Source organism: Staurois parvus, unplaced genomic scaffold (assembly GCF_062004578.1).
Source record: "Staurois parvus isolate SC_StPar_1 unplaced genomic scaffold, SC_StPar_1.0 ptg000025l, whole genome shotgun sequence".
Lineage (NCBI taxonomy): Eukaryota > Metazoa > Chordata > Amphibia > Anura > Ranidae > Staurois > Staurois parvus.
The window spans coordinates 2705501-2719919 of NW_028317821.1; the positions used below are offsets into that span (position 1 = coordinate 2705501).

General features: G+C 39.8%; 1 protein-coding gene across 1 annotated transcript in view; it reads right to left on the reverse strand.

The window, feature by feature from the left end:
* The window catches only part of LOC149471175 (cadherin-related family member 2-like), a 133314-nt gene that overhangs the window by 106726 nt on the left and 12169 nt on the right, over nt 1–14419 (reverse strand). The window contains exon 3 of the mRNA XM_089693690.1: nt 6910–7049. Coding sequence (XP_089549816.1) covers nt 6910–7049 — 140 coding nt within the window. The remainder of the gene's footprint in view (nt 1–6909; nt 7050–14419) is intronic.

The window sequence follows — 14419 nt, forward strand, 5'->3', positions numbered from 1 at the left end:
CTCCCCTTGGTTTTTGGAGCTGTTTTTCACAGAATATCTGTATGCGTTGATTGTGGATCAAAGCAATTTATATGCACAACAATTTATCACCGCCAACCCAAATTCAAACCTTACCAGATCAGTCGCATGGAAACTCATTATGGTTTCCGAATTTAAATTTTTTTTGGGCCTAACCCTCAACATGGGCATTACTAAAAGAAATTAATTGTAGTTGTATTGGTCCACAGACCCGTTTCATCATATGCCCGTGTTCTCTGCTGCCATGGCCAGGCATAGATATGAGAGTATAATGTGTTTTATGCATTTCAACAACAATACACTCTGTCATCCTCGGGGTGACCCTGAATTTTATTGGCTCCACAAAATTCAGCCCCTTAACAAAAAATTTGCAGATGTCTATACTCCCCAGCAAAACATCTGCGTTGATGAGTCCCTGATTAATTTTTCTGGCAGCCTTGCATTCAAACAATTTCTCCCCAGCAAGCGTGCCAGATATGGGGCCAAGATGTAGAAGACCTGTGAGAGGACTACAGGCTATACTTATACGTTTCGGATTTATGAGGGAAAAGATAGTCACGTGTAGCCCCCCGGATGCCCAGACTACATAGGGAGCAGTGACAAGATAGTTTGGGACTTAGTGTCATCCTTTTTTCATATGGGTTACCACTTATACGTGGACAATTTTTATTCAAGCGTGCCACTATTTAGACATTTGTTCAATCTTGGAACTGGCGCATGTGGCAAAGTGTGACCTAATGTGTGCCCACCATTAGAAGTGGGTGGATGCAGGGAGGAATATTGTAATGGTGGGCATACCACACACTTTTCCTGGCAGAGATTTCTTCTCTTTTTTTCATTCAGCCCACAGGCTGCATACAAAAAAAAAAAGAACATAGCATATATAACCAACAAGGATCAGCGTTGTACTGGTACATCACTGGACTTTGAATGGTTATACCAGGATGATGCCTACAGTTGCAGGCATCAACCTGGTATAGTTTTTTTCAGCCGGCGATCAGCTTTCATTTAAAAGCAATTCTAGTGGCTAATTAGCTGCAGGATTGCTTTTACAAGCAGCGGGATATGATGCCCCCTCCCCCGCTGCCTTCCACAGCCTTCTCGGGCAGTCCAGTGCCATTGGGGGAACCTGAGAATGCAGCCGGTGTTTCTTCCAGCTGACCATGGAGCTGATTGGAGACCAGAATGGTGCCAATCATCTCTATAGTCTAAGAATTTGGAAGCTACGAGCATTTCATCACCTCAGTTTCGCAGGATATAAACAGCGCCATTTGTAAATTGGGAATGCATCTGATCACACCGATCTTGGTTTGATTAGATAATGTAAGGACAGAGGAGATATCGAGAGTCTGATAGACCCCAGATTTCTCAAAAAAGAATATATGAGTTATAGGGGATATTTGCATTCCCTGTGATAGAATTAATTTTTTTACCACAAGTTTTTGGAAAATGACAAATTTTTTTTTTTTTTTTTACACAAAATTGTCATTTAAATGATTTACTGCTCACACATGCCATGGGTATATGTAGAATTACTCCCCAAAATACATTTTGGTACTTCTCCTGAGTATAGGGGTACCACATGTGAGAGACTTTTTGGCAGTCTAGCCAAGTACAGGACCCCAAACTCCAATAAGCACCTTCAGGCTTTTAAAGGGCTTTATTTCCTCATTACACTTCCAGACTACCTATCACAGTTTCGGAGGCCCTGAAATGCCAGGATAGCACCTACCCCCCCCCCCCCCCCCAAATGACCCCTTTTTGCCTTTTTGGAAAGTAGACACACCAAGGAATTTGATAAGAAGCATGGTAAGTATTTTGCAGATCTCATTTGTTGCCACAAGTTTTTGGAAAATTAAGAAAAAAAACAAAAAATGTTTTTTCTGTTCTTTTTTTATATTTCAAAACCTTGTGAGAAAAAAATAGATCTGCAAAATACTCACCATGCCTCTTTTTAAATTCCTTGGGGTGTCTACTTTCCAGAAAGGGGTCATTTGGGGGGGGGGTTTGGTGCTATCCTGGCATATCAGGGCCTTCAAAACTGTGATAGGTATTGAGGAAGTGAAATGAGGATGTTACGCACCTTCAGGCTTTCAAAGTGGTCATTGGATTTCAGGCTCCTGTATGTGGCTAGGCTCTCAAAAAGTCTCACACATGTGGTATCCCCATACTCGGTAGAAGTAGCAGAATGTATTTTGGGGTGTAATTCCACATATACCCTTTGCTTGTGCGAGAAATAAATCATTTAAATGACAACTTTGTGTAAAAAAAAAAAAAAACGGTTTTGTCATTTTCCAGAAACTTGTGGGAAAAAAATAAATCTTCCATGGACTCAATATGCCTCTCAGCAGATAGCTTAGAGTGTCTACTTTCCGAAAAGGGGTCATTTGAGGGTGTTTGTACTATCCTGGTATTTTAGCACCTCAAGAAATGTGATGAGCAGTCAGAAAGTAAAAGCTGTGTAAATTCCATTATCTACACCATAGTTTGTAGACGCTATAACTTTCACACAAAGCAATAAATATACACTTACTGGGATTTTTTTAACCAAAAACATGTAGCAGAATACATTTTGGCCTAAATTTATGATGAAATTTTAGTTTTTTTGGATATTTTTTATGACCAAAATGAGAAAATATTGTTTTTTTAACAAAAATTTCTTTTCTTGAAAAATTTTTGTTTATAGCGCCAAAAAACAAAAGTGCACAGGTGATCAAATACCACCAAAAGAAAGCTCTATTTGTGTGAAAAAAAGGACATAAATTTTATATTGCATGACCACGCAATTGTCCGTTAAACTAGTGCAGCGCAGTATAGCAAAAAAAATGGCGTAAATTGCAGTATCTATACCAGGGGTCCTCAAACTTTTTAAACAGGGGGCCAGTTCACTGTCCCTCAGACCGTTGGAGGGACGGACTATAGTTTAAAAAAAAAAACTATGAACAAATGCGGACACAGTACAGGAGATGACCAGAGACTGCGGACATACAACGGCGGCGAGAATACTGGGCCGGCCTCTCCATAAGTCACACAGACATTTCCCCCCAAGTGTGTCTTATGGAGCGAAATAGTGCCCCATCATTGGTGTCAGTGGGAAGAAACGTGCCCCATCATTGGTGTCAGTGGGAAGAAACGTGCCCCATCATTGGTGTCAGTGGGAGGAATAGTGCCAGTGGGAAGAAAAGTGCCCCATCATTGGTGTCAGTGGGAGGAATAGTGCCCCATCATTGGTGTCAGTGGGAAGAATCGTGCCCCATCATTGGTGTCAGTGGGAGGAATAGTGCCCCATCATTGGTGTCAGTGGGGGGAGGAATAGTGCCCCATCGTTGGTGTCAGTGGGGGAAGGGGATAGTGTCCCAACATTGGTGTCAGTGGGAGGAATAGTGTCCCATCATTGGTGTCAGTGGGAAGAATAGTGCCCCATCATTGGTGTCAGTGGGAGGAATAGTGTCCCATCATTGGTGTCAGTGGGAAGAATAGTGCCCCATCATTGGTGTCAGTGGGAAGAATAGTGCCTCATCTTTGGTGTCAGTGGGAGGAATAGTACGTCATTGGTGTTAGTGGGGGGGAATAGTGCCCCATCATTGGTGTCAGTGGGAGGAATAGTGTCCCATCATTGGTGTCAGTGGGAAGAATAGTGCCCCATCTTTGGTGTCAGTGGGAAGAATAGTGCCCCATCTTTGGTGTCAGTGGGAGGAATAGTACGTCATTGGTGTCAGTGGAGGGGAATAGTGCCCCGTCATTGGTGTCAGTAGGGGGGATAGTGTCCCAACATTGGTGTCAGTGGGAGGAATAGTGTTCCATCGTTGGTGTCAGTGGGGGAAGGAATAGTGCCCCATCGTTGGTGTCAGTGGGGGGGAGAAATAGCGCCCCATCATTGGTATCAGTGGAAGGAATAGAGTCCCATCATTGGTATCAGTGGGAGGAATAGTGCCCCATCATTGGTTTCAGTGGGAGGAATAGTGCCCCATCATTGGTGTCAGTGGGAGGAATAGTGCCCCATCATTGGTGTCAGTGGAGGAATAGTGCCCCATCATCGGTGTCAGTGGGAGGAATAGTGCCCCATCTTTAGTATCAGTGACACTAATGATGGGGCACTATTCCTCCCACTGACATCAATGACACATAACTTGCTAACTCCTGCTCCAGCATTGTGCTGCTACAGCCAGCACACCTGATTGCAGCAGCACCATCAGCATGGCACACTAACCTGTCAGCTGTCCTTCTTCACTCCTGCCTCTCCCTCACTTCCTGGACTGGATCGTCGTAGGACTGGAACCGGAGCCAAGTAAGGTACCACCCCTGTACTTAGTGTCCTTTCCTGTCCCACCTCTGCCAGCGGGCCGGATAAATGGCCTCGGCGGGCCGCATGTGGCCCGCGGGCCGTAGTTTGAGGACCCCTGATCTATACCATAGTTTGTAGACGCTATAACTTTCACACAAAGCAATCAATATACACTTATTGGGATTTTTTTTACCAAAAACATGTAGCAGAATACATTTTGGCCTAAATGTATAACTAACTTTGAGTTTACTATATATTTTTTATAGCTGAAAGTAAAAAATATTGTTTTTCTTCAAAATTTTCGGTCGTTTTTTGTTTAGAGCATGAAAAATAACACACGCACAGGTGATCAAATACCACCGAAAGAAAGCTCTATTTGTGTAAAAAAGGACGTAAATTTTGTTTGGGTGCAGCATTGCATGACCACGCAATTATCAGTTGAATTAGTGCAGCGCCGAGTAGCAAAAGGAGGCCTGGTCAGGAAGGGGGGTAAATCCTCAGGAGGGCAAGTGGTAAAAAACAGCTACCAGCTACAAAACCGGCTGGAACTCCGCTTTACACATTGGTCTCCAGAAGATTTTCCCCACCTGACCAGGCCATTTTTAGCGATATGGTGCTGCATTACTTAGTAAAAATTGCGTGGTTATGTAACATTGTACATAAATTATAATTATGTAATTTTCCCCCCCTACAAATAGAGCTTTCTTTTGGTGGTATTTGATCACCTCTGCGTTTGTGTTTTTTATGCTATAAACAAAAAAAGACTGACAATTTTGAAAAAAACAAACAAACAATATTTTTTTACTTTTTGCTATAAACGTATCCAATAAAAAGAATACAGTTTCTTCATAATTGTAGGTCAAAATGTATTCTTCTACACGTCTTTGCTAAAAAAAAATCTCAATAAGTGTATATTAATTGGTTTATGTGAAAGTTATAGCGTCTACAAGTGGTGGTCTATATACTGGAATTTTTATTTATTAATTTTTTCTATACTAGTAATTGCGGCAAGCAGCGACCTATAGCGGGACTGCGGCTGGCATTTTGACACTGGATGGGAACTAACTGCCACTGACATCCCCAGTGACACTAATACAGGGATCAGTGCTAATAAAAAGCACTGACACTGTACTAATGACACTGGGCAGGAAGGGGTTATCATCTGGAGCGATCAAAAGGTTAACTGTGTGTTAGGGAGTGATTAGACTGTGTACTGTGTTGCCTTTTGCTAAGGAGACCTGCTGCTTTCTATCTCTCTGCTGAGTAATATGAGAAGGTATTGTGGGTACTGATTTTTAATTCTATATGGTCTTTGCTAATTAAAAACATTATTTTTCAGATTTTAGTGAATTTGTGTTAACTCTGTACTGTGGTAACAAAATCTCTGGTAAGTGTTAAATATTAAAAACTGTCTGGGCCAGCTAGGATGAAAAATTTAATATGTATGTATGTACGACTGTGCAGCAAATGGGTTTCCCAGTGTAACTGGGAATTATATATGTATATCAGTCCAACAATTACATATACAGACTCTGGATCCTGCTCAGTAATAATCCATGAGGTGGATAACAAACATTGCATGCAATATTTGGCCAGAAAAAAATAAACTGTGTTAATATAGATGAGGACATGTATACTAAGCCATTTACAGTTGCAAGAAAAAGTATGTGAACCCCTTGGGATTACGTGGAGTTTTGCATGAATTGGGCATAAAATGTGCTCTGAATGTCATCTAAGTCACAACAATAGAAGAACACAGTCTGCTGAACATAATACTACACAAACATTAGATGTTGCCATGGTTTAATTGCACATAACATGTAAACATTCGCAGTGCAGGGAGGAAAAAGTATGTGAGGCCCTAGCTTAATGACTTCTCCCAGAGCTAATTGGAGCCAGGAGTGAGCCAACCTTGACTCTAATCAGTGTGATGATATTGGATGTGTTGCTGACAGCTGTCCTGCCCTTAAAAAACACACACCTGTTTTGGGTTTACTGGTTTCAAGAAGCACTGTCTGATGTGAACCATGCCTCGCAGAAAAGAGCTCTCAGAAGACCTACGATCAAAAATTGTTGACTTGCATGAAGCTGGAAAGGGTTACAAAACTATCTCCAAAAGCCTTGATGTTCATGTGTCCACGGTAAGACAGACTGTCTACAAATGGAGAAAGTTTAGCACTGTTGCTACTCTCCCTAGGCGTGGTCAGCAGACTGTGTTCTTCTGTTGTTGTGACTTAGATGACGTTCAGAGCACATTTTATGCCCAATTCATGCAAAACTCCACGTAATCCCAAGGGGTTCACATACTTTTTGTTGCAACTGTACCTTAGAGCACACCAACTTCTCCAGCTTGGGACACATCTGCTAGGTGCTTCTTTTACAGTGTTGCCATTTATACAATTCTTTTCTTGTACCAAATAGGAGTAAACATTGATTTTTACCATGGATAGTACATGCCGTCTTGTATATTAAGTTTTATATCAATAAAACACACTTGTTAGACCACAACACAACTATTCATTTTGCTAATAAAATTCATCTTCTTTTACATTGCCATTTTGTATAAGTGTGTTTTTTTTTAATGGAAAGTCTTTAATGCCACTTACCTCATAATCTACAGAAATAGCAAGACTCACATCCCCAGTGACAGCATTGCAGCTAAAGTAATATGAATCTAATCCTTCTAAGCCATATGTCAAGGTGTCACCATCAGCATCTGTAGCAGGGATATTGAATATATGTGCCCCTGTGTAAGAGAGTGGACATTAAATATGCAGTTGTTAATAATGTAGAAGAGAAAGAACATCAGATATGCAAATATTACAGTATATGACAGAAACACATATATGATTTTCCTGGTGGAATCTGTAGGCACCTGAAACAATTCCATTACCAAATGGGTGCTTTCACAAGTACTATGAATACACAGGAGTTGCAGATAATTTTCAAAAATACATTTATAACAGCACCGTCCATGCATCAATGATCTTAATCAATTCTGAAATATACCACATGCTGCAATTTGGCATTTGTGAAAGAATCGTGCCCCCCATGTACGCCATGGCAAATTAGGTTTTTTTACATTGGAGCTGCCCTGAGTACTGAAAAATGGCATTTTCACACAAGAGAGTTATTGTGCACTGATTGCAGTGGAAGGCATTCTCAGAATGATGGTATTAGCAATAGTCAACATTACAGAAGGTTACAATATAAAAAAAAGTTACAAATGTTATCGGTTATGTAAGGCAGCTCTGTAGGAAAAGATGAAATGTTTCAGCCTAAAGGCCTTAGTCAAAGCAATGCTTCTTCCAAAGGCACTATCATTTTAAAACACTGTCCAGCTATATTTTGTTTCTAAAGCAGTGAGTATGCAAACTAGTCATACTGTGTGACTAGTCAGAATGTGTTACTTTACAGTCCTATCATATTATATTTCCAAAGATTGGTTATGACATTTTGTTAATTAATTCTACTTGTGTAGCCAGGTGGCAGCTATGCCATCATGGAGTAAAACTTCACTTGGGACAGTTGACTAAGCATATCCCTCTAGCACCTGTGTTACTGAAATCTACCTCATTTCCTGTCAGCAGAGTGGAGAATGACTGTCTTGGAAAAAAGAAGAGAATCTTGAGGCATGTAGTCCCATTGTCATTAGACAATAGGCTACCACACCATTTCTTGAACTACACTTCCCAAGGTACTGAACCAGAGAATGGGTTGATGGGAGAGTCTATTTATTGGACTGAAATTGGCGGTCTCTCTTGGCCAAGGGGATTTAACACAGAGCATCAGAGCTGCTGCCAAGATAGTACAGCCTAGCCCTCCCAGTCCAACTTCAGAAGGAGGATTTCCATTGCTGAGTTCTTTCAGGGACAGTTGGGCCTTTCTTCAGCCTGAGACCCTGCTCCACAAGTACTACACTGCTCAATGGTCTGTCAATGAGGCCAGCCAACCGTGTGCTCTTCTGTCACCTGCGAATGCTGGTAATGCCTAAAATGACTGTCCTGTTCCCACAGAGGCTGCCTGCAGGTCAGGATTGGTGAGCAGATAGACACCCACACACTTCCATTCTGTCACTTCACTATCTAGGGACACTACATGCAGACACCATACCTTTGCTGCCTTAAAGAGACTGTCACTATATCTCAGCTGTCTACTTACTGTGATGACTTTTGGACTGTTTATTAAGAAAAATGATATTATCCCAAATTAGGAAATTCTAAGGTGACTGTCATGGGTTAACATCCTTGGTTGATTTCAAGTGACCTTCCAGGAAGCTACCATAAACAATGAGCGGGAGAGACTTGTTTAAGATACAATGAGGTAAAACACCACTATTTGAATTTCTGCAGGTGATCAAACACAGTACCAAAGTTTGACAATCGCAGGACTGAATCCCTATTGTCCAGAGTTCTCCCAAAACCTTGGAAGGTATGTGATCACCAAACAAAACCTCTGAACTATCACAATCAGCGATTGAATCCCAAGGTTAAAATCCAGTCCAATCTGTTTACCCTAATTACCCAACAATGGATGAAGCTTCCTATGTCATTTCCTTGAACTGTGCATTCAGCATAAAGGTGAAACTTGGGTCATTTAAGACAAAGAGCTTGGTATACCTAAATAGAAATATTATCGAAAGTATATTACCAACACTTTTCCATCAAGGGAAAATCTATTCAACAAAGTTGGGTACTGCATACCACTCAACTGAAGATCATGAAGTTAAAAATATAAGATGGTTTGTGAGTTGGGTCATTTCTATATTTCCAAAGGAAATCAGCCATCCCAATACAGTTCATATCAGGAAAATGAGAAACCATATACATTCACATATTTCTATGGTCCCTATTCAAGAGTTAGTGGGGAGATCATTTATACCTGAATAGGACCCATATATTTGATCCATAAAGACATTCTGTTTATATAAAAGGGTGAGTCATCATTAAAACCACCAGTTCATTTGTGATACCTGACTGTCCCTGGTGGACAGGTAAGGAACCTCTATAGGTACACAAACTTCTCAACCGTCCAATCAACAAGCCTGTTGGGAGATCCTTCGGAACAAAGGACTTGTATGGTATAAAATGCCAAACACCTCAAATTGAAACAACTTTAACTTTAACTTCTCAAAACTTTAACTTCTAACAACTTCTGATCTAAACTTCTTACTACTTCTGAAACTACTTCTTAACTACTCTACTACCACTATATACTGCACTATCCTAATTAAAAGGTATGCGCTAATAAACTTATGCAAAGGTGTATATCATCATCCAAAAAACATTCGTGTTTTAAATAAATAATTATAGTGTCCAAACATAAATTAGTGTCCAAAAAATATATATATATCTTCAGTGACTTGAACCAATTGTGAAAAATCGACCACCAAAGGAGATTAAATGAACTCACCAGAGCTAATGGCTGGTCAGATTATAAACCAGCAACAGCACTTGTGCTCTGGGAGCAATGAACCCGATGTCCAAATAGATATGGTGATGTTTCAGATACTTCCAGATAATAATCACAGACAAACAACTTTGCAGCCCAAGCTCTTATGATGAACTTCTCCACTCTTTCTCATACCTCCATGAGAGCATGCAGTACACTCAGGGACAAAAAAGAGAACATAATGGTGCAATACGTTTTTTTCATTTATCTCTTTAATAAAAAAGGTATAAGGAAACTCACAAACAAGGTGTCCAACAGACACCAGCTTCAATCGCAAAAAAGGGTTGAGATACAGTTAACGCTCACCGCAGATCTCTCCCATACAGCACAGAACAGCAAGCCTCTCTAACGTCCACATCAAGTAGGCTACGCCCAACCGGTTTCGTCACACCGACGTCATCAAGGGGCGGACGTCTGGTTTATAATCTGACCAGCCATTAGCTCTGGTGAGTTCATTTAATCTCCTTTGGTGGTGGATTTTTCACAATTGGTTCAAGTCACTGAAGATATATATATATTTTTTGGACACTAATTTATGTTTGGACACTATAATTATTTATTTAAAACACAAATGTTTTTTGGATGATGATATACACCTTTGTATACGTTTATTAGCGCATACCTTTTAATTAGGATGATTGTTGCCAAAATTTATTTTGGGTGGGATATGCTGCTGACATTTTGGTGTTTTTTGTAAGTGGCGCTTTTTTCTTTTTTAATTTGGTATATACTGCACTATACTCACTTGCTACCTGCGGCCATTTTGTTTTTGAAGGCCATTTGAAGGAAAAGATTTGCGCGAGAGACGCTGATGCTCATTTAAATTCTGGTGCCTGACTTACCAGAAACATTTCTTTTTCCAATTGCATCCCACTGGGAGGCCTCAAAATCGAGATTCTGGGAGTGGTGAGACTGTGCCAAAATGCTGTAATTTTCTTTGATATTTGAAACTTATTAAGATTTACAACATTTTTATTATGTGGTTAGGAATGTATTAAGGTTATCTGTATAATTATAACTTTTTGAGTATTGGTACTGAGGTTATATACTGCATACTAACTGATTTGTAGTGTTTTTGTGGTGCTAATTATCAGAGATACTTTCTTATTTCCTTACAGCCGCGGGAAATTGGAAATAATATCTGAAGCACTATAGGTTGCAACTAACCTCTCAAAATTTTGTTTTACTTCATTTAATAACCATATATTGTATGATACCGTAAAGACTAGCATACTATATCTTTGATTGTGTGTACGAATATATTCATCACCAGTATTTTGCATTTGTTTTAATATATATATATATATAAATATTTGTACATAAATACATTTATTTATTTATTTATTTATTTATCAAAAAGGCAAATTTTGTGTATATAAATCATATTGGTGAAAGAACTCAACGTATATTATTAAGTGGTGATCAAATTATTAAGGTGTCCAAATTATTGGTTTATTAGATATTTGCCGTATTTTAACGGCTGGAGGCACTGCAATATTTTGTTTAGGGAGAGGACACTGCCCTAATTATTTAGAATAAATTATTACATAAACCACCACATTACCGGATACTGCAGATCTGTGGCTAGTCACCATGATTTACAGGCCCCAACGTGCTAGCGAAGACATCGCCTCACATCTGAACTGCTCTTCTTTCTTCGGCAACTAACTGAGACATTTGCTGACGTAAATTCATATTTGAGTAAAGGTACAACAAACGGACATACCTCAGGGTTCCAATGGTCTACAGGGAGTTGACCTGCTTATAAGTCTCTCCTCCTGATACCAGTGTCAACAGTTATCGTGATATTGATGCTAAGATTACCTGTCATACTAGAAGTAGCTTCACAGGTTAATCTGTGAAAACTGTTCATTTATTAATCTAGTCATCTATCGAATACAGAGATATGCTTTGGTAAACTTGAACTGTGTCTTCTCATTCAAATATTAACCACTTCAAGTCCAGACACTTTCACCCCCTTCCAGTCCAGGCCAATTTTCAGCTTTCGGTGCTATCACACTTTGAATGACAATTGCGCGGTCATGCAACACTGTACCCATATGAATTTTTTAGCACTTTTTTGAGACAGATAAAGCTTTATTTTGGTGATATTTATTTGCCACTGGGATTTTTATTTTCTTGCTATATAATTGAAAAAGTCCAAACATTTTGAAAAAAAAAAGTGGTTTTCTTATAAAATTTTACAAATTAATAATCTTTCTTCACAAATATTGGCCAAAATGTATTCATCTATCTTTTTAGTAAAAAAAAAAAAACCCAAATTAGTTTATAACCAAAAATTATAATTTTTTTTACATTTTTATTTTTTTTTTATATTATTATTTATGTTTTGTTTTTTTTAACAAACCATCACCCTAGCAGTTCAGTGTCACCATAATGACACTGTACTACTTGCGGGGGTGATGAAGATTTTTTTTTTCTTTTTTTACACTGATTGCTTTTACACCCATAAAGGCTGTACAAGCAATCATTTCTCCTTCTCTCTGGCTGCATTCTTTCAGCCATTGAGAAATACTGTGTCAGGGAGCGAGGAGCCAGACACACAAGGAGGTGCAATTAAAGGTAGGTTTATTTACACAGAAACAAGGCAAGAGTCTATGCAAGTCTGACAGAAACAGCGAATGACTTGGTATGACAGAAGTTCTCCTGCCGAGGTCGTCTTCCAGGATAATCAAGTCGAGAACCAGCGGGAATCGTAGCCAAAGCCGGGGTGAGAAGCCAGGAAGAATGGTCGCCAGAGCCGGGGTCAGAAGCCAGGAGGAGTCTTAGCCAAAGCCGAGTCGGTATCCAGGAGAGCAAAGAGTTAACTGAACAGGAGCTTGCTGCTGTGCAACAGACAGGACACGAATGCAATGGACAGCTGCAAACAGCAGACTTAAATGTGATAAGCCGCCACCTCCTGGGAGTAGCCGCAGAGGGCTGAAAGCATAAAGGATCCCACAATGCTTTGCAGACCTAAGATGGATGCCAGCACATGGAGCAGCACAAGCCCTGAGGAAAGGTAGGACCTTGATATACTGTGAGATCTGTGATTGGTCACAGCTTGTCACATGGTACAAGGCTTTCGTGAATAGCATTGTACCATGTGACCTCTGTGATCATTCACAGATTTCACTAGTAGTAAGCAATGATGTCAGAAGTGACATCTTGTTTACTACTATTCATGTGATCACTGATTGGCCAATCAGTGATCACATGATCGGGAACTGACACAGAGGTCCCGTACACTGATCTGTGTCCTCCGCACAGAGAGCACCAGATCATGGTGCCGCGCACTCCCAGGGAGCGTGCACAGGCAGTGAATGCGGGGGCCGTTTATAAACGGCGACCCACTTTGGCACTGCTCCCATCCAGCTGTTTATGTACACAGGCCGGATGGGAAGTGGTTAAGGTGTTCTTTTCTGCACTAAAATGTCTGAACCTAGAGTGTCAGGTGTTGAGAAGCTTGCAAGGTCAGGGAAATAACCAGGGACAAGCATCAACGGGCACGGGCATATCGCTATACATATATTACTTGAAAAGGTTAGTAAACTTAAAAATGGAACTTGGAGGTATGAGTTAGACCCTAGCATTTTTTATATCTTAGATCAGTGTTGTCCAAATTAAATCAGCACAAGAGTCTTTTTTAACCAGAAGTCAAGTGGAGAACCACATATACAAAGGTAACACATATATAATTTTTTGGGATAAACAAGGATTTCTTTTGGTGATAATTTCCTTAAAATATGTTATTTTCTATGCAATATATAGACAAAGTGTAACCCTTTTCCATTGGCATTGTGTGTAAAAGGTACATTTTCCTTCTGGTCTTAATTTGTCTCATTTATTATGACACTAAAATTACTATTTTGGTATAAAGCATAGCAAATATATTATCAAACAGAATATATTTTTTTAAATGCAACACTAAAATATTTAACAAACAAAAGCTTTAATAATAAAGGTTAAAAAAGAAAAATAACAGCTAAGGGGATGAAGGAGTTAAGTAGGGCTGATTAGGGTTAGCTAAGCCTTAATAAAGGTTCAAATAGCTACATTTTTATTTTATTTAATCTTTTTTTTATTGGTAGTGTTGCTTTAACTGACATCATATGCAGCCCAATAGTCACCCCTTTGATCTGCAGTAATACTGTGTTACAACTAGAAAAGCTAAAATTTCTAGGGAAATTGTGTGAAGTGTTCTTGCCTCCACCTGTAGTCTACAACTGGAGTGGGCAGAGTAACTGGGTGGAGTGGCTTGTCACTCTGCTACCTGCTCACACACCTGGGTTCCTATGGCAACTCACTCTACAGCAAGGGCAGAGAAGAGCGGTTAAAAAAAAAAAACGGTTCCAACTTGCTCACTTCACTGGTGGTTGCCATCTTCAAACGGTTGTAGTTTACAAACTATAAATCCTACACCGAAGAGCTTTATATTGTGAGAAGCACAAGACCCAGGCCTACATTTTGATGCATAGTATGTCTCTGAAATATTAAAAATGAAGGCACAGTCACAGTTTAGATATTGCCCTTCAAATTTGAGGTGGCTAGAGTGGAGTTTCAATTAATGTCAATGGGCGGCGTGAGGTGCAAACAAATGGTCATATTGTGAAAACTATCAGGACTATGGCTTAGCCGTGGACATTTTTAGTGGCAGCAGCGATA